The 24346-nt window shown below is 40.7% G+C and overlaps 1 protein-coding gene across 1 annotated transcript in view; it reads right to left on the bottom strand.

Annotated features, from left to right (window-relative positions):
• Positions 1-8114: 8114 nt before the first annotated feature.
• LOC308638968 (uncharacterized protein) overlaps positions 8115-24346 on the bottom strand; it is a 164059-nt gene continuing 147827 nt past the window's right edge. The window contains exons 12-14 of the mRNA XM_081276896.1: positions 12834-12960; positions 12597-12657; positions 8115-11911 (exon numbers count right to left, since the gene is read on the bottom strand). Coding sequence (XP_081133022.1) covers positions 9577-11911; positions 12597-12657; positions 12834-12960 — 2523 coding nt within the window. The 3' untranslated portion in view covers positions 8115-9576. The remainder of the gene's footprint in view (positions 11912-12596; positions 12658-12833; positions 12961-24346) is intronic.

The following is a 24346-nucleotide window of genomic DNA, read 5'->3' as shown; positions in this document are numbered from 1 at the left end:
GCAGGAGAGGGGATTCCAGGTTGTAAAGCCCCCATGGGGTACATGGAATTATTCACTTCCCTTAAATCAGTTAATAATCTCCATTTACCAGACTTCTTTTTTATGACAAATATAGGTGAGTTCCATGGGGATGTAGAGAATTCGATATGGCCTTGTTGTAATTGTTCCTTGACCAACAGGTGAGCAGCATCTAACTTTTCTTTTGTTAAGGGCCATTGTTCAATCCATAAAGGGTCCTCAGATTTCCACATAATTTTCAGTGGCTCCATCTAGAATTAGTTAAAATTGAATATAAGCTCCCCATTGTTCTAAAATATCCCTTCCGATTATATTAAGAGGAACTTCTAGAACGTAGAGTTTTAATACAGCTATTTGTCCATCCTCTGATTGAACAGTTATATGATTTAGAGCTTGGCCAATACTTTGGACGGGAGCTGAGCTAACTCCCTTAATCTGACAGGGTATAATTTGATACTCAAGATTAGACGGCCAATCTTGAGTTTTTATTATAGTAATATCAGATCCTGTATCAATTAAAGCACTGATCATTTTAGTCCCTAGCTTTACTTTTATAAGGGGTTGCATTTTAGTAATTTGTGTGGCCCAAAAAACACTCTGTGTGTCAGTACTGCCAAATCCGCCCTGCCTCTGATTAGAGGAATCCCCTATAGGGAGATAAGGTAATAAGAGAAGTTGGGCAATTCTTTCTCCTTTGGAAAAATAAACATCAGCAAGAGAAGACATTAAAATCTGAATTTCTCCTTCAAAGTCTGCATTAAATGCCTAAATGGACAGTAATACCTTTAGCATTAAGGCTGGAGCGTCCTGTAAGCAAAGCGAAAGTCCCTGGAGGTAGTGGCCCAAATATTCCTGTGGGTATTCTTTTAGGCATAGCACCACCCTGGAGATCAAAATCACTTAAGGCTGGGATGTCCACGGCGGCACTATGTTGGGTTGCAGGTTGTAAGGAAAAGATTGTGGGTTGCCCCCGTTTATTTGTCCAGGGCCTGGGGTCCGGCCCGATGGACCGTTTCCCTGAACTGCAAAAGTGGCTGCATTTTTTGTTCTACATTCTCGAGCCCAATGTTTACCCTTTTTGCATTTAGGACATATTCCGGGTCCTCTAGTTTCCTTATCATTCTTTCGTTTACAGTTCTTCCTCAGATGTCCAGTCTGACCGCATCCAAAACACTTTATATTAGCCAAATTTCTATTAGTATTCTGCATAGCATGCCATGTAGAGGTCATGGTTTCAGCAAATAATTGCATCTTTCTCGATTCTGATGTTATATCTTTGCACACCTTTAAGTATGTATGAATATCTCCTGCATCTTTAATCGGTAAAATGGCTCGTTTACAATCTTCATTACCATTTTCATAAGCCAGTAAATGTAGTAATTGTTGCCTGGCAGCCTCTCCTACCACGGTTTGTTCAATTGTCAATTTTAATCTAGACAAAAATTCCACATAAGGTTCATTAGGTTTTTGTGAAACCTTTGTCCATGAGCCATAATGTTCTCCAGTAGGTCTAATTTTGTCCCAAGCTTCTAAAGCTATTTCCTTCAATTGCTCATGAATCTCAGGAGAAATATTAATTTGATGTTGAATGTCATCATACATACCAGTGCCAGATAACATAGGGTATACGATTGTACGAATAACAGGGTTTTGACTGTTACCGTTTTCTTTAGCCTTAGTGGCACATCCTTCTAAAAACCACATGTGCCATTGAAGATATTCAGGTTCCCGTAGAAGAGCACGGCCCACAATCTTCCAATCCTCAGGAGCAAAATTATTGTAATGAGTAGCAAAAGCATTAAGCAATTCTTTTACATAATGAGATTGAGGTCCGTACATTGTCACTGCCTTTTTTAATCTGCCAATATGATCAATATCAATCCCCTCATACCGAGGTGGATGTGCCATTCCATTAGCTGGATCAGCACTGATTATAGGAAAAGCAAAGAAGGGAGTTTCGTCCTCATCGTCAGAGGGCTCTGAGTCCATTTCCTGGACAGTTTTTAAAGAAGCTGCCAAAAAAGGGTTAATGGCCGGAGGGGCAGAGGGCCTGGTTCCCCGAGAAAGGCCTAGAGTCCACTTTAGCTTCTAATTTATTGAGACGTCCCAGAACCTCCTCCATAATGAGTTTGAATTGCTCCGAGACAGAACGATCATCAATCGTCATTTTTACTTTCGTTTTCTTTTCTGTCACATTACCAATTAAATCAGCAGAATTTTGTGAAGAATTATGAGTCAATTGTTGCGTATCTTTTACTACCTCCTCCTTTTCACTAATATCCAGAGGGAGATCTAGGATAGAAGGAGTTAGCTCCTTTTGCAAATTGCCAATCAACCTTTCTTCCTCCATAGCTTTAAACATTGTATATAAAATAGACCATATAGACCAAAACCGAAACGGAATTTTTTCGCCTTGCCTCATGGCCTTTTCAACATTATGATGGACCCATTTCCAATTATCCACATCCATAGATCCTTCCTCCAGGACCAGGGATTCCATTCCCTGACCACCTAAAGACACATCTCTATATCAGAATGAGAAATAGTAATACCATAGATGGCAAGTGAATGCCTAAGAATACGTAAAAAAGGAGAAGATGAAGATTGTCCCATCACCCTGTAATATAAAGAAAAATAACTCATCCTTCCTGACAATCCAGCAGGGTCCCTGTTCAGCGCGCCAATTGTGAACGTCTAGTGCATTCGGGTCCCTGGGTAAGGGTCGCAAAATCACCGGGACACAGGGGATGCAGAGCCAATGCAGCAATTGCAACTGCATGCTGAGGTTTATTTGTAAGTTCCTTTTATATTCTTCTTCTAACAAAGCAAGCAATTCTTCAGTAACATTTCATCTACATTGCCCAAATATCATGTCTCAGCGGGTACACAGAGCTAAATTCAGATTGTTCCTGTTCATTTGATAAGTACCCTCCCAAAGTTCTTTGTAGACATTATCTAATCCCCGAATGTACTGTTCCCAGGTCCAGTATGCAGGAAGCTTCTTCCTCTAGGCCAAACCATGCAGAGCTTGTGTCTTGCAATAAGGGGAAGAGAACTTTTCCTCCTCCTAGCTGAGGTTTGCCTCAGCTGACCTAAATCACAGCCACAGCTTTTTGCAAAGTGTCAGGCTGAGGGAGCTAAACTCTGCATACTTAAACCCCAACAAAAAGTAACATGAAAAGACAAGGGAAGAAAGTGCCCAAACAAATCAAGACAACACATCATTAGAATCATTGGCAGCTACAGCAGAAAAATGGACCCAGAAAGATTTCAGGATATACATGGTTAAAATGTCCTGTGAACTCCAAGAAGATATAAGAGAGCAAAGACAAGCAGTAAGAGATCACTTCAATAATGAGCTACATAAACAAATCCAAGAAGCAAAAGGTCACCTCAACAGGGAGATAGAGGTTCTAAAACAAAGAAAGAAAGAAACAAACAAACAGAAATCTTTTAAATGAATGAAATAATAAACCAAACTCAAAGCTCAAATGAAAGCATCATGAACAGAGTAGACTACTGGGAAGATAGAATATCAGACAATGAAGATACAATGTATAATCTTGAAAGGAACATAGACCATCATAGAGTGAAAATGGTAAGGAACCAGGAGCAGAACATTCAAGAAATATGGGATACCTAAAAAGACCAAATTTAGGAGTTATTGGGATAAAGGGAAGCATAGAGGACCAAACCAAAGGAATCAAGAAGCTATTCAATGAAATAATACCAGAAAACTTTCAAAACACGAAGAATGAATTGGAAATCCAAATTGAAGAGGCTACAGGATGCCGAATGTACAAAATCAAAACAGATCCATACCAAGGCACATAATAATAAAAATGCTCACCATACAGGATATGGAGAGAATTTTAAAAACCATGAGAGAAGGGAATCAGAATATATATAGGGGAAAATCAGTTGGGATAATGGCAGATTTTTTCATCACAGACCCTAAAAGCTAGAAGATCCTCAAACAACATCTATGAAGCTGAAAGAAAATGGGTGCCTACCAAGAATCTTGTATCCAGTAAAATTAAGCTTTGATTTTAAGATGAAAAAAATCCTTCCATGATAAACAAAAGTTAAAAGAATTTATAGCTAGAAAACCAGCACTACAAAACATCCTTGGAAAAATATTTCATGAAGAGGAAAAGAAAAACAACAATGAAAATCAGAAGAGGAAGGTAGTACCCCAAAGGGGGAAAAATCTAATCAAAGAAGAAAACCAAGTCAAGATAACTAACAAAAATAAACAAATATGGCTGGAAATACAAACCATGTCTCAACAATAACCCTGAATGCTAATGGATTAAACACACCTATCACAAGGCATAAGCTAGCAGACTGGATTAAAAAAAAAAAAAAGACCCCACAAGATGCTGCCTCCAGGAAGTTCATCTGATAGAAAAAGACATACACCGACTGAAGGTGAAAGGTTGGGAAAAACCATACCACTCTCACGGACTGCACAAGTGAGCAGGGTTTTCCATACTCATATCAATAAAGTAGATTTCAAGCCAATGGGAATTAAAAGGGTAAAGATGGACACTACATACTGCTCAAGGGAACCATACCCCAAGAAGATATAACAATCATAAATATATATGCCCCAAACAATGGTGCAGCTATGTTCAAAAAAACTCTTCTCAAGTTCCAGAGTCAAACTGACCACAACACAATAATCTTGGGTGACTTTAACACACCTCTCTCACCACTGCACAGATCTTCCAAACAAAAGTTGAATTAAAAAACTATAAAATTCAATAACATAATCAATAATTTAGTCTTAAGTGACACATATAGAATATTTCAACCTGCATCAAACAGAAACACTTTCTTCTCAGTAGCACATGAATCCTTCTCTAAAATAGACCATATATTATGCCACAAAGCAACAGTTAGCAAATATAAAAAAAGTAGAGACACTACCATATATTTCATCAGATTATAATTAAATGGAATTGGGAATCAAAAACAAAATACAAAGTAAAAATGTCTCCCTCACCTGGAGACTAAACAATAGGAATCAAAGATGGGATTAAAAATTTCTTAGGCATTAATAAGAACATATAAAAAACTGATGGAAATCTGAGACACTATGAAAGCAGTACTAAGAGGAAAATTTATTGCATGGCATTCATTCTTTCAAAGAAAAAAAAGTTAACATATAAATGACCTCACACTACCTCTCAAAGCCCTTAAAAAAAGAGGAACAAACCAGCAGCAAAAGCAGTAGAAGGCAAAAACTAATTAAAATTAGAGCTGAAATCAATAAAATTGAAACAAATGAAACAGTTGATAATATGGACAAAAAAGTTGGTTCTTTAAAAAAAATAAATAAAATTGACAGACCCTTAGCCATGCTAACAAAGAGAATGAGAGAGAGAACTCAAATTACCCATATACTTGATGAAAATGATAATATTACAACAGATATGACAGAAATACAGAGGATAATAGAAGTCATTGAAGTTATCCACAAACTTCTTAAGTCATACGATCTGCCCAGATTGAATCGGGAAGACATACACAATTCAAACAGACCAATATCGAGTGATAAAATAGAAAACACAGCTTACCAAGATTATACACCATGATTAAGTGGGATTCATCCCAAAGATGCAAGGTTGGTTCAACTTACGCAAATCAATAAATGTAACTTATCACATCAATAGACACAAAGATAAGAATCATATGATCATCTCAATAGATGCAGAAAAAAGCATTTGACAAAATACAGCACTCTTTATGTTCAAGACACTAGAACAACTAGGGATAACAGTAACATATCTCAACATCGTAAAGGCTTTCAATGCTAAGCCTCAGGACAACATCATTCTAAACAGAGAAAATTTGATGGCATTTTCTCTAAAAACTGGAACAAGACAGGGCTGCTCTCTTTCATCATTTCTATTCAACATAGTTCTTGAAATGCTGGCCAGAGCAATTAGACAAAAGAAAGGAATCAAAGGGATTATGTATAGGAAAAGAAGAACTTAAATTGGCACTATTTGCTGATGATATGATTCTATATCTAGAAGAACCAAAAACCTCCACCAGAAAACTTCTAGAACTGGTAAGTGAATTAACCAAAGTAGCAGGATATAAAATCAACACCCATAAATCAAAGGCATTTCTGTATATCAGTGACAAAGCCTCTGAGAAGGAAATGAGAAAGACTACCCAATTCACAATATCCTCAAAAACAAACAAACAAACAAACAAAACAGAAAAAAAAAAAACCTTGGGAATCAACTTAATGAAAGAAGTAAAAAATCTATACAATGAAAACTAGAGAGAAATCAAAGAAGACCTCAGAAGATGAAAACATCTAACTTGCTTTTGGATAGGCAGAATTAATATGATCAAAATGACCATACTACCAAAAGCATTATACAAATATAATGCAATTTCCATCAAAATCCCCAAGGCATTCCCTTAAAAATAGAAAAAGCAATCATGAAATTCATCTGGAAAAATAAGACATGCAGAATAGCTAAAACAATTTTTAGACTGAAGTAGGTGGCATCTCTATACCAGATCTTAAACTATACTACAGAGAAATAGTAACAAAAACAGCATGGTGTTGGCACCAAAACAGACTGGGAGACCAATGGAACAGAATAGAGGACACAGACACTAACCCAGAAAATTACAATTATCTTATATTAGTCAAAGGTGCCAAAAACATGCACTGGAGAAAAAAGCATCTTCAACAAATTGTGCTAGGAAAACTGGAAATCCATAAGCAACAACATAAAATGAAATCCCTAGGTCTCACCAAGCACAAAGTGCAAATTGAAATGGACCAAGGACCTAGGAATTAAACCAGAGACTCTGCATCTAATAGAAGAAAACTAGTCTGTAATATTCATCATGTGGGATTAGGCCCCAACTTCCTATAGCCCAAGAATTAAAACCAAGAATCAATAAATGGGATGGAATCAACCTAAAAAGTTTCTTCTCAGCAAAAGAAACAATCTGTGAGGTGAACAGAAAGCCTACACCCTGGGAACAAGTTTTTACCCCTCACACATCAGACAGAGCACTAATCTCTATTTTATATAAAGAACTCAAAAAGCTAAGCACCAAAAAAACAAATAACCCAATCAACAAATGGGCCAAGGACCTGAACAGACACTTCTCAGAAGAGAATATACAATCAATCAACATGTATAAGAAAAAAAAATGCTTATTCTCTCTAGCAATTAGAGAAATGCAAATCAAAATTTCTCTAACCTATCACCTCACTCCAGTCAGAATGACAGCTATTATGAAGACAAACAACAAGAAGTGTTGGTGAGGATGCGGGGGGGGGGGGGAAGTACCCTCTTACTTTGCTGGTGGGACATCCAAATTGGTGCAGCCAATTTGGAAAGCAGTGTGGAGATTCCTTGGAAATCTGGGAATGAAACCACCATTTGACCCAGCAATCCCTCTCCTCAGACTATACCCAAAGAACTTAAAACACCATAGTACAGGGACACAGCCACATCAATGTTTATAGCAGCACAATTCACAAGAGCTAAACTGTGGAGTCAACCTAGATGCCCTTCAGTGGATGAATGGATTAAAAAAAGTGGCATATATACAAAATGGAACTTTAATCAGCAATAAAAAAGAAAATAAAATCATGGCATCGGCAGGTAAATAGATGGCATTGGAGAAGATAATGCTAAGTGAAGTTAGCCAATCCCCAAAAAAGAAATGTTGAACGTGTTCTCTGATATAAGGGAGGCTGACTCATAGGGGATACATGGGGGGAGCATGGAAGGATTAGATGAATTCTAGATAAAGCGGAGGACTGGGAAGGAAATGGAGGGGACAAAAGATTAGCAAGGATGAAGGAATGTGAAGGACATAATTATACAAAGTACATGTATAAAGACATGAATTGGGTGTCAAAATTCTTTATATACAGAGATGAATAATTGTGGTATATATGTGTAATAAGAATTGTAATGCATTCTGCTGCGATTTCTTTATCAAAAATAAATAAATGAATAGACAAATAGCAGACGGGTTTTCCCAGATGTAAATCCTCTTTTTAAGAATTTTTAAAAATATTTATTTATTTTTAAGTTTTCAACGGACACAACATCTTTGTATGTGGTGCTGAGGATCGAACCCAGGCCGCACGCATGCCAGGCGAGGGTGCTACCGCTTGAGCCACATCCCCAGCCCAGATGTAAATTCTTTTATGTCTTTGAATAAAACTGTCAAAATTAAGTACTGCCCAACATTGCTTATCCACAGGATTTTCTACAGTATTTTTTTTAATACAACTGAACAAAACTAAAACATCTGAACCCTTTGTATTTCTTACTTGCATAGGATTTATTCATTTTTGCATGAATCTTTCCAAAAGAATCTATTTAGTACTCAGAATAAACTGCAAAAATTAAAAGATTTCCCACATTTTTCACCTTCATAGGGCTTCTCTCCATGAGAATTTTCATAAAAGAAAAGAAAAATAGGTCTAGAACATGAAGCTGATAGAGTGTAGCAAATCGTCCCCATTCAGAGTGTTTGTTTTCCAGTGAGGGAAATGGCTTTGAAGACAACAGGGAAAATGGAATGATTTGCCATATTTTTTCACATTTCAACAGTTATTCAGCCAGATGTGGTGATGTATGCCTTTAATCCCAGAGACTTGGGAAGCTTAGGCTGAAGGATCACAAGTTTGAGGCCAGCCTCAGCATTTTAGAACAACCCGAAGGAACTCAGCAAGTCTCTGTCTCAAAATTAAAAATATAAAAAAGAATGAGGATGTGTCTCAGTGGTAGAGGGCCACCAGACCAAATCTGCAGTACAATCCCCAGTACAATATTCAGCAGAGTGAGCAGTGTGTTTGAAGGGGACAAGAAATATTGATCCACCACATTTCAAATTTAAAGAATTTTTCTCCAGTAAACTTCCAACATGTTGATGAGAAGAACAGTAATAACAGAAGACTTTGCCAATTGTTTTCATCAGTACAATTTCTTTGCAATATGAGTTTGTTCATGTAAGTGAAGCTGATGGGATATAAAAAAGGCTTTTCCCCATTGTTGACATTCATAGGGCTTCTCTCCAGTATGGATTTCTTCATGTCTCTGAAGGTGAGACAACGTAGGGCAGGCTTTCCCGCATTGTTGACATTCATAGTGTTTCTTTTTCATATGAGTTTTTTTATGTGAGTGAATGTTAGATGATTGAGCAAAAGCTTTGCCACACTGCTTACATTCAAAAGGCTTCTCTCCAGTATGTGTCCCTTCATGTCTGTGAAGGTAAGAAGAAGTAGTGAAGACTTTTCCACATTGTTGGCATTCATTGGGCTTCTCTCCAGCATGGATTTGTTCATGTATCTGAAGGTAAGATCAAGTACTGTACGCTTTTCCACATTGTTGACATTATAGGGCTATTCTCCAGTATGCGTTCGTTCATATCTGTGAAGGGATAAAGTAGTGGACTTTTTCACATTGTTGGCATTCATTGGTCTTCTCGCCAGTATGGATTTGTTCATGTATCTGAAGGTAAGACAAAGTAGTACAGGCTTTCCCACATTGTTGACATTTATAGGGTATCTTTTTCATATGAGTTTTTTTTATGTGAGTGAAGGTTAGAGGACTCAGTGAAGGCTTTGCCACACTGTTTACATTCATAGGGCTTCTCCCCAGTATGAGTCCGCTCATGTGTCTGAAGGTAGGAAGAAGTACTGAAGGCTTTCCCACATTGTTGACATTGATAGGGCTTCTCTCCAGTATGAGTTTTTTCATGTGAGTGAAGGTTAGAGGACTGAGTGAAGGCTTTGCCACACTGCTTACATTCATAGGGCTTCTCTCCAGTATGTGTCCGTTCATGTCTGTGAAGGGAAGAAGAAGTAGTGAAGACTTTTCCACATTGTTGGCATTCATTGGGCTTCTCTCCAGCATGGATTTGTTCATGTATCTGAAGGTAAGATGAAGTAGTGTAGGCTTTTCCACATTGTTGACATTTATAGGGCTTCTCTCCAGTATGCGTCCGTTCATGTCTGTGAAGGGAAGAAGAAGTAGTGAAGACTTTTCCACATTGTTGGCATTCATTGGGCTTCTCTCCAGCATGGATTTGTTCATGTATCTGAAGGTGAGATGAAGTAGTGTAGGCTTTTCCACATTGTTGACATTGATAGGGCTTCTCTCCAGTATGCGTCCGTTCATGTCTGTGAAGGGAAGAAGAAGTAGTGAAGACTTTTCCACATTGTTGGCATTCATTGGGCTTCTCTCCAGCATGGATTTGTTCATGTATCTGAAGGTAAGATGAAGTAGTGTAGGCTTTTCCACATTGTTGACATTGATAGGGCTTCTCTCCAGTATGCGTCCGTTCATGTCTGTGAAGGGAAGAAGAAGTACTGAAGACTTTTCCACATTGGTGGCATTCATTGGTCTTCTCTTCTGTGTGAGTTCTTCCCTGCATGTGAGGTTCACTGGATGTATCAAAGGTTTTTCCACAATGTTGACTTTCATTGGGCTTCTCTCCAGTATGGATTAGTTCATGCATCTGTAGGTAAGTTGAAGTAGTGAAGGCTTTCCCACAGTGTTGACATTCACAGGGGTTCTCTCTAGTATGTGTTCTTTCATGTCTGTGAAGATTAGAGGAGTAAGTGAAGGCTTTTCCACAAAGCTTACATTCAAAAGGCTTCTCTCCAGTATGAGTTCGTTTATGCATGTGAAGCAGAGGAGATCGAGCAAAGGCTTTTCCACACAGTTTACATACATAGGGCTTCTCTCCAGTATGAGTTTTCACATGTGAGTGAAGGTGACTGGACTGAGTGAAGGCTTTCCCACACTGCTTACATTTATAGGGCTTCTCTCCAGTATGAATCCGTTCATGTATCTGAAGGTTAGAAAAAGTACTGAAGACTTTTCCACATTGTTGGCATTCATAGGATTTCTCTGTCATATGAGTGTTTTCAAGTGAGTGAAGGTTAGCTGACTGAATAAAAACTCTGCCATACTGCTTACATTCATAGGGCTTCTCCCTAGTATGAGTTCGTTCATGTCTCTGAAGGTTAGAAGAAGTAGTGAAGACTTTTTCACATTGTTGGTATTCATTGGGCTTCTCGCCAGCGTGGATTTGTTCATGTATCTGAAGGTAAGATGAAGTAGTGTAAGCTTTTCCACATTGTTGACATTTATCGGGCTTCTCTCCAGTATGAGTTTGCTCATGAGAGTGAAGGTGAGCAGACTGAATGAAGGCTTTCCCACACTGCTTACATTCATAGGGCTTCTCTCCTGTATGAGTCTGTTCGTGTATCTGGAGGTAAGATGAAGTACTGAAGGCTTTCCCACATTGTTGACATCCATAGGATTTTTCTCTAGTATGTGTCCTCTGATGTATTCTAAGTAAACTGGGATAAGGAAAGGCTTTTCCACATACCTTACATTTGAAATGTGCTTTCCCAGTGTGCCTGATCACGTGACATCGAAGACTTGTGAATGAAACCATAGTTTTACCACCTTGTTTACATTTATGGAGTTTCTCTCCAGAATGAGTTCTTTCATGTTTTCTAAATAAAGTGGGGTAATGAAAGGCTTTCCAACATACCTCACATTGAAAAGGTTTACCTCCACTGTGTGTTCTCATCTGTCTTTGAACAGCTGGGAGAGAAGAAAAGGCTTCACCACATTGTTGATATTCATAGGGTTGCCACCCAGTATGAGAATCTTCATGTCTTTGAATGTCACTGGAACAACTGATGACTCTTCCACATATTGTACTTTCATAGGGTCCATCTCCAGTTTGTGTTAACATTTGTGTGTGAACACTTTTGAGAGAAACCAGAGATTTCCTGTATTGTTTCAATTCACATGGCTTCTCTTCACATTCTTCATGCTTGTAGCGTTCGGGTCCACAGTGAGATGTGATCTGCCTATGAAGGAATGAAGGGCATATGAAGTCTTTGGCACACATAATGCAGTAACATGAATTCACTCTATTAAATTTTTCTTTGTCAACTTAAGAACTGGAATCTCATTAAAAATTTCCCCATACTGTTCTTTGCCTTTGAAGTTTACCATAAGATTTCTTTAAAGAATGATCAGCACATGATTAATGCTTGATTCATTCATGATTTTATATTTATTTAAAGGTGCTAGGCTTACATTACTACCAACATCAGGTAAAGAGTAGGTTTTCCAACTTGTTCAAATTGCCAGAAAATAAAGAGTTTGAGAGGAAACAATGCTTTGCAACACAGCTTGCTTACGACTATTATCCAAATAGTGATATTTACATGTGCAATTTCATAGTACTTTTGCATGTCAAGTACCTTGAAAAGAATGAGTATATTTTACAGTTAAATACACATGTATGTAAAATTTATTTCAGTTGTGAATACACTTTATTCATTTAAATGTGGTGCAGAGAAGAGAACCCAGTGCCACAAGTGTGCTCGTCAACCTCTCTACCACTGAGTCACAACCCCAGTCTCAGTTAAGTATATGTTTTTGGTAAAAAATCTTGTAAGAATAAATACATTTAAGTTGTGCACATTTCTTGCAAATTATATGACATTCTCAGATTCCCTCAAGGATTCCTCTTGTTAGTACAATTACCTTATATTACTCCCAGAATTATTGATCTGATCTTCAATGTTCTTGTCATCCCATCTCTTTCCTAAAATGCCAAACCAAAACAGTATAAATTTTTAGGAGATAGAAATGCTTTTCCAAATTTATGGAGTATTTTATGCTACAATAATTCACCAATTGATTGTCTTTTCATGTTCTACATAAATGACCAAAATAAACACGACTTCTCTATGTGATTAAATAACTATACAACATTATTACCTATAGAAGCCAGGTTTCTGAGGACTTCCAGCATCACATCTCTGTAAAGGTTCTTCTGGGAAGCATCCAGCAAAGCCCACTCCTCCTGGGTGAAGTTCACAGCCACATCCTCAAAGGTCGCTGAAATCTAAAATATCCCACAAATGTGTAGTGGAGGCCAGGAGAGATTGACAGTGTGAGAAATCTATACTCAACATGCATGATGTCCACATGATTCCCTGGCCTCCCGATGAATTCCACGATTTTGTCCATGAAAACTTTAGTGTACTTAAGTCCTCACAGCCACTCCAACACTAGAATTGGGCCCCACACAAGGTAAACAGAGAGTGTTGTACACCCTTCCTTTGGTTAACTCACTTTTGGTGAGTTCACAGGAAGTAAGAGGGGCTCTCGGGTCACCCTTAACTTATTTGTTGATTGCATCTCTATCACCATCCTACCAATATCCTGTGCAGTAGAGAGCTAATATTAGCATTCTCCATATTATTTACCCTTAGAAAATAAAGCTGATTGAGTAGGAAATTGCTGGAATCACAAAACTTAGCCTTTGAGACAGATCCTGCCAACCACAGTGGCTCACTGGGCCTCCACAGTTAATATAGACAACATGGTATTTACTGATCTCCTGTTTCCTTCTGAAAGTAAATTTCTCCATCCTTAAAGAAGTGCCTAGAATCAGCTCCAACCCACACCCTCAGAGTATGGAGTCGCAAAAGAGTTTCCCTCATAGACAGCAGTTAGACGATCTTCCACAGAGGTTGTCACAATGTGTTCACTGGGGACTGAGCTCAACTTGGGTGATTACACTGAGGACAACTAGAATTTTGCAGGAGCTTTACTCCAGGACAAATTTACCCATTAGTAATCAAGCACATTGATTAATAAACACAACAATATAATAATTTCTAGTGGTTAATGTCAAAGCAGAATGGGGTGTATGGAAAGATGGCATATGTCTTAGAAAAAACTCGATGACCCCAAGATGTCACCTTATCCAAACAACAGCCTTACAAAATGATATAGGTCTGAAAAACAGTTTCCTTAACAGACAGCAGAAAATCCTTTTCCAAACCTTGTGGCAACCATGAATGTCCAATGATTCTCAAACTCTTCTGAACAGCAGATGTCTCACTCAGATCATGTACAGTCATGAGACACACACCACCGTTCTGCTCAAGGACACTTTGATCAAGATAGGCCACATGTACAATGTTGGTCTGGCATGAAAGAGATTCCTTATTCTTGTAGCACAGCTGGTGCAAGGAAACCTCAGGCACAAGCACTTCCAGGATGTGTTAAAGCAGCAGGTTTGCAGCCAGAATCCTGAACTATCCCATGCTGACTGCTTGTGAAACAGGCCACTCCATGTGGGTCTCTAAGCAGGCTATGATTTCTGAACAGTGTGGAAGAGCCAAAAGGACCACCTACCAGAACACAACCCTGCCACTCACAAAGAACCATGCTCAAGGACTTAAGACACATGACATTTGAAGCAGGACAGTATCAACAGAGGCTAGTAGAAGCCCAAGAGAAAGCCTTTAGTGGGCTCTTCTTCAAGGCATGGAAAAATTATGGGTGACAGCAGGTGTCTTGGGGACAGAACACAATGATGGTCCAGGCAAATGAGAATCTACGTGGCAAGTACTTCCTCCCTCTATTCTGCAGACAAATGTGATTTACTGTACATTTAAGTGTGAAGACTAAAACCCATTTCAGAAATTTAAAAGAAATATATTTTTATTTACTGACTTATGTGTGACAAATTCAAAAACAAATAAATAACCGAAAACACAGTTTGGATCAAATCCAGGGGAGCAGAACCACACAGTCACATTCCTGACACATTTGATGTTTTGAGACAGGGTGTTGTATGTTGCTCAGGGCCTCCTAAGTTGCAGAGACTAGCTTATAAACTTACAATCCTCCTGCCCCAGCCTCCCCAGCAGCTAGGATTATAGGCACTCACCACTGTGTCTAGGAAAAATTTACGTTTATAGAAAAATAAGCTAAACAATTTTCTAAAAATGATAAGCAGAAAAGAAAAAAGAACAAAATAGACACCAACATGACGCAACTCAGAGTCTGGGACCCTCAGAGTACTACCACAACAAAGACCAGAACAGAGCCCAGAAAGAGACTCCCACAAATATAGTCAATGGACCTTGCAAGAAGGAAAATCATTTACATCCAAGGTGATGATGACTCCAGAGAGAGGGAGTGTTCCGCACACATGCCGAGTTCCACACACAAGCAGAACCATTAGAACAAGAACATCATCATGTGTGAAAGCCCCAAGAGGTTCTCCACAGCTCCATGAAGCAGTCTTGGAGAACAGTGGAGAGCGGCAAGCAGGGTGTGACCTTCACTCACCCTTCAGAAAGCCCCTCTCTGGTGCAGGACATGGGTGTGACCTCCCAGTATGAGACCCTAGTCACTGGCTACAGACTGCACACAGCAGATCTTTTCCAAGTTTCTTTAATTTCCATTAAATTCATCACAGAACTAACTATGTTAACATCTTAAAGAAATTTTAAAAAGGTTCTCACTGTTCTAAGTCAGAAGAAATCTCTGTGAAAAAGTAGGTGGAATTCCTTAAAAAGAGTTAACTAAACCCACAGCCTGCATATAGGAATAGTAGCAAATTATTGTTTTGCCACTCAAACACCACCTGAAGTCTAGAGAAGAAAGCTGAGGGAGAATTTCTTTTGAAAATCAGGTTTCAAAAATACCTAGGTTCAGGAGGCTCAGGCAGGAGGATTGCAAGTTCAATGCCAGTCTCAGCAACTCAGGGAACAACTAAGCAATTGAGCAAAACCCTGTCTCAAAATTGAAAACAAAATTTAAATAGAGGGGGCTGGGGATTTGGCTCATTGTTTAAAAACACTTGGGTTCACTCCACTGTATTGTGCCCCAAAATAAGAATACCTAGGTATACAGAGGAAGTAAGGAAGCCCACACAGGCCAGGAGAAACCCTTTCAGAGAAGATCAAGAGCTGCATTCATTGCAAGCTCAGCACTGGTGTCTCTCCAGGCTGGGTGGGCACAGTGCAGGAGCAGCAGAGTCTGAAGCAGCACCAGTCTGTGTTAAAGCAGAGGCCCCAGCACAGCTCCCTGGAGGAGCCAGAGCACTGCGCTCTTGCTGTTGCCACTGCTCTTTCCTTGCTTCTGGTGAAGCAGCAAATGAGGGCAAGGACACCGAGATCTGGCAGCAACAGTTTAGTAGTGGCAGCAGAGCCCAGAGGAACAACTCCCAAAGCCTGAGCCTGAGCACATCAGGGCCTTTACTTTTAAGCATAAGAAACTTTTGAGAACACTGAGGCAGGGGAGTTGGTGCCATCTATTTGATATCCCTTACAGGGACACATGCTTATCCACCGCCTCGGGACTCAGCTCTTAGAGGCCAGGGCCTTTGGCGGCACTCAACCTAAAGAGGGGGTGCTCTGTCCCTGCTACTCTGTGGGCTGCTTCTGCTGCTTGGTTCTCTCCTTACAGGGACCTGTCTGCTGCCAGCCTGCAGGGTGAAAGGTCAGAGAGCAGAGCTGCTGGGTGGCAGCTTGTAAATCCATAGCCTGGCAGCTCCCAAACGGCTGAAGCTTCCTTCTGTCCCACCACACTGGCACTCAGGGGAGTCTAGAAATGGACTGAACACAAGCCAATTCACCACACACACCGCAGACAAAGCAGTTTTGCGGGGAGCCACTCTGAATGACTCACGCCTTCCAGTCTTGAAGCAAGAGATTCTGACCAATCACTACATTTTATGGTGACTTGGGCATTGTCCCAGCTCAGGAAGTCGAAGGCATGTCTTCAGGTGTAAGTGTGTCAGCCACAGGGTTTTGCTACACTCACCTATTCTTCTGTAATCTTACCCCTTTGCCCTTTTTGGGATAGAATATTCCATGGAAACACCCTTTGTGTGTCCCCTTCTCTTGCTCTGCCTTTGGGTGTGGCCTTAGATATCTGTCAACCTGCTGACACAGACATCAGGGAGCTAGACTCAGCCCCTTGAAACCTGACCCCTTGCCTCATTGGAATGGCTTCTCCTCAATACAAAGGTCCAGCACTTTCTCTCTCTCTCTGTTGTGCTCTCTCTTTCTGCAGACACTTAAGGTCAGAGGAGCCATCACAGGACCCAAAGCAAAAGATATCTGTGTCTCTTGTGTGAATATTTCATGCAGCCAGTTCACCTGGAGTGACCCTGAGTGTTTTAGTGTGAGGAATGCGACAATTGGTGGCCCATATGGCCACTCCAGAGTGATTTTTATGAATTTAGTGCATTTGGAATTTCTCTCCAGAAGTTAAGCATGCTTCGGATTGCAGAGTATTGTGGGCTGAATTGTAGAAAGTAACTGAATTAGACACAAGAAAAATCTGTGAGGTTAAACTTTAAAATATTTGAGAATATTCTGTCTTTAGAGAAAATATACTTTTATAATTCTAGAGACTCTAAATAAATGTAAAGAGTTATTAAGATGATTAGTGGGATATGTTGTTAAGTTCAGTCCTCTCCCATGGGAAAAGTGCTTTTGTGGACTTTTTGGGATTGTTTTTGTGAATCTTTATGTTTTGAACCATTAGGTAAAAACATTTTGGGGGGTTTATGTACTAGAAGTCTGTGCTGGGACAGTGAGAAAAGGGGAAGAAAATTTTTGTGCTAAGAGTTGATTCAAGGATTCTCTACCTGTAGAGAAGTGAATTTTATATTTTTATTGTTTTGTGAATACTCAGAAGGTTCTGAACCTCTGCTACACTCTTGTCCTATGGATCAGAAAGACTGTAACTGAGCCTAGCCACTGCTCCCTGTGGTGTCTGTAACTAGAGCCACCGCCAACAGTGCTTTGAACCCTTAAGCAACCTGGCCTGGATGCAGAATGCCTTAAAATCTGAGAGTAACACTGGTGTCTGCAGTTCAAACTCAGTTTTAAAGGACCCATGTGCTCCCAGGGAAAGTACAAAAGACAGGAGGGCACTGTGAAGGGATCATACAGGAGAACATCCATGAATTGCAAGAGTGTGAACAGCAGTGCAGGTCTCCAGATGAGGCTTCATAGGAACAAACCAAATGCAAGGCGGCCCACTGGGAAGCTCAGGGAGCCTCTGCCCTGAACAATGGGCAGCAGGACCCTTGCTGTTTCCATCACCATGGAAACCGCCCAAAGCCTGGCTGGCCAAGTGGACTTCCTGGTCCCGCCCCCGCATTTCCAAGGCTTCCTATTGGTCCTTCCACTGTCACTCAGACAGGACTTCTGGTCCTGCCTCCCAGCCACTAACCTGCCTTCCTGTTTCACACAGATTTGATCCTGAAACTACAGAGCCTGCACTTTTAAGAATCCCCACTTGTAAATGCTAAGGAAAGACATCTTTTTCAGGAAAAAGTCGAATTCCACAGGTTACTGTGTGGCAGCCCAAGTTTAAGTGATTTTTGAGTTGCACAACCTGACTTTTCTCTATGGTTGTAACTAAATAATGTTCTATTGATAAGAGATATCAAACATATGCCTCTTATATTTTGCTTTTCATTTTGGAGGTTATGGGAATGCATTTGCTTATTGCGGGAACAAAAGCCGGCAATGTTCCTGTGATAATCAAGAAATCCTTATTCTCATTTTTATGTATTGTCAAAAAGAATAAAATATACATAAGGATCTTATTTCAGCTACATCGTGTGAATCACAGTTAAGAATGCACTCTTAGTTAAAAATAAATTGAAATGGATCCAAAGGATCTTAAGAACCACGTGGTTACATAAAGTTAATACAACTACAAGTTATGCTCTTTGAATAACCTATAGTTGTTGATCCATAAAATAATTAACATGTCAAATTGTTTAATTAATTTATATTTATCTAATTGTGTTTCTTCAACAGAAAACATATAATTTATATATTTCTTATACATGCATTTACCTGATGCTCTGCCTTTTAGTTACAGATATTTGAGATGAATGAATTTTACTATAAATTTACTTTCAAAACATAATCAAGTAATCTCAAATTACTGCACAAACTTTTAGAATAAACACATATGACTTTGTCTATAAGAATATCCAAGGGCTTTAACTGTATTTTCATTCAGACATTTCTTATGAAAGTACAATAATTTGCTTAGACACTACGGTTTTCAGAAATTGTTCCAAAGTATAACTAGGAAAAACTCTAAAAGAAAAAGATGCTTCAACAGAGAGAAAGCACACATAGGAGGTCCTAAGAAGAAGAAAGGAATCATCTTTGGGTGAAACAGGTTTTTATATTCTAGATTTTAATGATAAAAGTAGTTGTCTAAATAGAAAGATCTTTACATCGTTATCTAGACAGATGACATAGAAAGTTAAAACAATTGAGAAGCACATTTATATGTACTGGATTGACCATAAAAATTTAACTGATTAATTCAAGGATATTTCAGGGTATTTCCCTAATTTTACTATGCTGATATGAGCTAAAATATTTGCCCATATTTTGACAAGATAAAGACCTATTAAAATGTTAAGTTTATTTTTGTTAAAGAAGGTCTTTATTGCCTAATGATTTTTTACTGTTTCAGGCAAGGATTAATTTTGGTGAATAAATTCACATCCTTGACTAAACACTAAATATATTAAACTGCTGACTTAGATTCCAATTTTGACAATTCTCCTTGGAGGACTAAAATTGACCGATTCAAATACTCTGCTAATTCCTATATATTACTATTGTTGGATAATTGTGAGATTTGGGAGAACATTTTTTTTTTTTTTTAAGAGAGAGGGAGAGAGAGAGAGGGAGGGAGAATTTTAATATTTATTTTTTAGTTTTTGGCGGACACAACATCTTTGTATGTGGTGCTGAGGATCGAAGCCGGGCCGCACGCATGCCAGGCGAGCGCGCTACTGCTTGAGCCACATCCCCAGCCCCGGGAGAACATTTTGTTAAGATTGATATTCTTAAATTAAAGTCACACATTGGTTTTGAGCAATAAAAGTTGCAAAATTGGAAATTCATTGATATAAGTTCTCTGACTAGACCTGTTATCCACAAAAACTATGGTAAGATTTATATGTTATTCCCTCCACTGGGAAGTAACTTTCATCATATTTTCTAAAAGATAATTAAGAGACACCTATTGAAAGGATAATATTCTTTCTTTTTTTTTTTTTTTTTTTGAGAGAGAATTTTTTTATTTTTATTTTTTAGTTTTCGGTGGATACAACATCTTCATTTTTATGTGGTGCTGAGGATTGAACCCAGCGCCCACACATGCCAGGTGAGCACGACCGCTTGAGCCACATCCCCAGTCCTGAAAGGATAATATTCTAAAATACAGAGATATTTGGAGACCTTCTCTCAAAGAGATTGAGAGTTCTTTTTAAGTTGTTAGGATGGATCAACTAGTCTATACTGGGAAATTGCAATAATGCATAAAAGATAATTCTTTCTTAGTGTTTAAATACTTTACTATTACCTATATCCTAAACTGGCAGTGCTATGGCTTACGCCAAGCCTTGACTCAGTTTTATTAAATAAAGACAAGGGGGGACAGGAGCTCCAAGGCCAAGCTGTCTGGAACCCTCCAAAGCTCCTCAGGACCCAGAGGCCAGGAGGGACCCCTGCTGCTGAAGTGGACCCCACTTCAGCAGGGAAGGATGTGGACTTGCTCTCTGTCATAGAGATGGTAGAACAGAGGGCCGCCCTGGCCCTGCAGAGCTGTCCCGCCCCACCACCCCAGGGCTTGTGGTCTTTGTGACTGCTGAGCAAGGTGGACCACCTAAGGGGTTGGGGTGTCAAGGAGATCTGGCGGTGGGCACTGCAGTCGTGTGGCTGAAGCAGTAGGCCATTTTGAGGCCCGGTGGACAGCCCTCCCACCAAGGGCCTCTGCCAGGAGGATCGCCAGGGCCAGGTCTTAGTGAGGTAGGCACTGCCTTCCTGTCTCCAATGGCAGGGAGCCCCGCTCGCCACACAGCCTACCCAGTGGAGGCGGGGCCTGGCTGGTTGTGCCTTCCCTGGCAGCCCAGGTCCCTGGGGCTGGAATCAAGGACAAGATCACCTGTGACTTACACCAGCTCATCAGCCCCTCCAGGGTGCCCTTCCCAGCACCATGGAGTTCCTGCTGCCTAGGTCTGATGACGCCAGCCGGGCTGAGACCCCAAGCCCTCCAGGCCTGAGGACAGTCCCCCCACCCCACCCCACCCCACTGCCAGGGACTGTGAAGCATGTATGGGGGTGACGGGTGTGGTGGACGAGTGCGTCTTCTTTGGTAAGGATGGTGCCAAGAATGTAAGAGAAGAGGCAGTGCCTGACTGTCCCCAGGAGCCACCCCACTTGGCCAGCTCCCTTCCTCCAGTCTCAGGGGCCAGATGGGCCACCCCCAGCTGATGTGCCAACCACATCGCCAGGCCCAGATGATGCTGAGGCACAGCTGAGCTGATGGTGAGACAGCAGGCTGCCTTCCAATGGGCTGGGTGGGGGCGGCACTGGCAGGGAGGAGGGGAGGGGAAGGGGAAGAGCCCATCACGCCCACCCCTCCCCCATCCCCTGGGAGCCAGGGACCAGGACTGGGCCACCAGCCCACATCCCAGTCCAGGCAGTGTGAATCACCCGCCAGAAATGAGACCAGGCTCAGGGTGACCCACCAGAACACTCTGGGTGACCCCTGTTGGTTTTCCACTCCTCAGACCCAGGTCACAGGCCCTCAGCTCAGGTGGTTTCCCCAGCATCTCCATTTCCCCTGCATCAAGCCCCACCCCCTCCTGCCACTCTCTACCCCCAGGGACCCACCAGCAGGGAGCTGAGGGCAGCGAATTTGGGTACCACCTAGGGCTCCCCATGCTGGCCCCTTCTGTGCCTTCTCTCAGCTCTTTGTCTCTGGAGCTGTGTTCTTTCTTTTCTTTGGTAGTTGGTGACCACCAGATCACAAGGTGGATCTGGCACTTCATCATAGCAGCCTGCCATCTCTATGTTTTCCTAATGAAAGAAAGAAAAATCAGTTTTTTCTCCTTCATCTCAAGCTACCAGTGTGTTCCCTTCCCCTACAGGGGAAGAGAAAAAAACAAACAAACAAAAAAACTGGAATTATGGAAACTCTCCTTCTCCCATTACTTAAGCTGTGGTCCATTTTTTATATACTTTACAGTGTGGACTAGAAAGTCCACCCATAACTAGATTAATTCTCCTAACTGCCATGGTCAGCTATACCCACATGTTGATCTTGTGGTAAACAGGCTGACTGGGTATATCTTTTGGAAACAGACAGCATGTAAGAAACCTAAAGCAGCCAATCATGCTGGTCCTTAGAGATTAAGACTATATTTCCCTAACTGAACAATTGTCAGAAAGATTAATAGATTTTTTTTCTGTATAGGCCAGTTATTCTTTACAATATCCACCAATGCATCCTTGCCCTGATCATTCTACAATAGAAACTTACACCTTTCCTAAGTATTCTTCCTGAGTATTCCTAAGTATTATGCAAATGTCTGGCCAGTATGACACAAGAGGTCTAGAAATAGTGGATCCATTTTAGGCTGGTCTCCTAGAATAGACAAGAGCAAGTACAGGAGGATGCCTGGCACCTGGAGGTTGATTGGTAATACCCTAACCCTCAGTGAGATGGCACCCAAAAGGATGTTTGGATGTTTATCTTCTGCCTTCAGAATATTTACACCACTGACCGACCTAATAGACTTCTTAAATATGAGAATTAAGAGAAAGGATGATGAATATCCTGAAGCCTGTATGAATAAAACTCACCTTATGGCATCACTAGTTATTGCCTACAGGTATTTCAGAGCTGCACTCTTCTGAAGTTCATGTTCGGGCCTGAAACAGGTGCATGCCAATAAAGCAGACCTAGGCCAGCTCCAGTCTCATGATCTTTGAAGTGACTACTTTAAATATTATTGCTTGCTTGTGTGATACAGTCTTTATGGCTCTGTTCCAAACTTACAACATGTGGATTTTCTTAATGTTTGAGTTAAATTACTTCCAAGATCTTTCATAGTCAGATAAATGCTGATGCAAAACTTAGAACTGAGTTAAAATGCTCTAAAAAGCCACTGTAATAAATATTGTGACTGAGCCCTCTGTTCCATGGTTTGTGGGAAGGCTGAAGCACTAATGCCTTTTGTGTTTCAAGAGTAGATCATGATGACCTCGAATCCAGTGATGGAAGGATATAATTTCCCAATTGCCTTCAAATATTAAGGAAGAGGAAATATGTGGGGAGCCACTCTTAATGACCCCCCACCTTCCAGTCCTGAAGCAAGAGGCTCTGACAGATCACTACATTTCATGGTCACTTGGACATTGTCCCAGCTCAGGAAGTCAAAGGCATGTCTTCAGATGTAGGTGTCACCCCTGAGGTTGAGCTACACTCACCTATTCTTCTGTAATCCTACCCCTTTGCCCTGTTTGGGATAGAATGGTCCATGGAAACTCCCCATCTCTTGCTGTGACTTTGGGTGTGGCCTTCCTAGATGTCAGTCAACCTGCTGACACAGACATCAGGAAGCTAGTCTCAGGCCCCCGAAACCTGACCCCTTGCCTCATTGGAATGGTTCTTCCTCAGTGAAAGGGCTCAAAAAGTTCTCATTCATTCTCTCTCTCTCTCTCTCTCTCTCTCTCTCTCTCTCTCTCTCTCCTCTTAAGGTCAGAGGAGCATCACAGAACCCAAAGAAAAAGGTATCTGTGTCTCTTGTGTGAATATTTCACACAGCCCAGTTCCCCTGGAGTGAGCCTGAGTGTTTTAGTGTGAGGAATGCGACTCAGGAAATGCATGAAGCCTTCCAAACAGGAACAGCACCATAGGAGAAAAGGGGAGAACACATTTCCATTCACTTTTCAACAACAAAATATACAAAGAATGCTCCACACAAAATAATACATGAGATTGACCAACCCTGAGAAAGATCAGGCTCCAAAATGCCTAGGTTAAATTTTCTCTTCTCTTTTCTTTTTGTACCAGAATTTGAACATAGAGGGGCTTAACCACTGAGCCACACTCCCAGCCCTTTTTCATTTTATTTATTCATTTTTGTTTTGAGATAGGATCTCTGTAATTTATTCAGGGCTCTCTCAGATACTGAGGCTCTCTTTGTACTTCGAGTCCTCCTGCCTCCGCCTTCCCGACCACTGTAATTACAGGCCTGTGTCCTCCCTAGGCTAAACTTTCAATTAACTGTCTGAGAGTTTTAATAAGCATGCACCTGAAACAAAGTCAAAACACATCAGGCAGAGACATACAGAACTGCCCAGGACAACGAATCCACACTTCTACTGGGAGACATCAGCTCAACTCTGTCAGGACAGACATGGGGACAGAGAAGCAGACAGGAGGGCTTCACTGGCCTTCACTCAAAGCTAAAGCACACCAAGTTCTCAGGGTCACAGCAACACCCCCCAGGATAAGGCACATTCTGAGCCCTAAACTACACCCGTGAGAGCGTGCAACACCAGTGAAAGCCCATGTATGCTCAAAGAACATGGGATTAAAGCTGAAATCAGATCAGAAGCAGTTGAAAAGCCTCCAGGCAAAGGGAG

This window comes from Spermophilus citellus (assembly GCF_964194105.1).
Source record: "Spermophilus citellus genome assembly, chromosome: X".
NCBI lineage: Eukaryota > Metazoa > Chordata > Mammalia > Rodentia > Sciuridae > Spermophilus > Spermophilus citellus.
The sequence above is the reverse complement of the archived record's forward strand: the minus strand, read 5'-3'. Positions and strand labels throughout refer to the sequence as shown.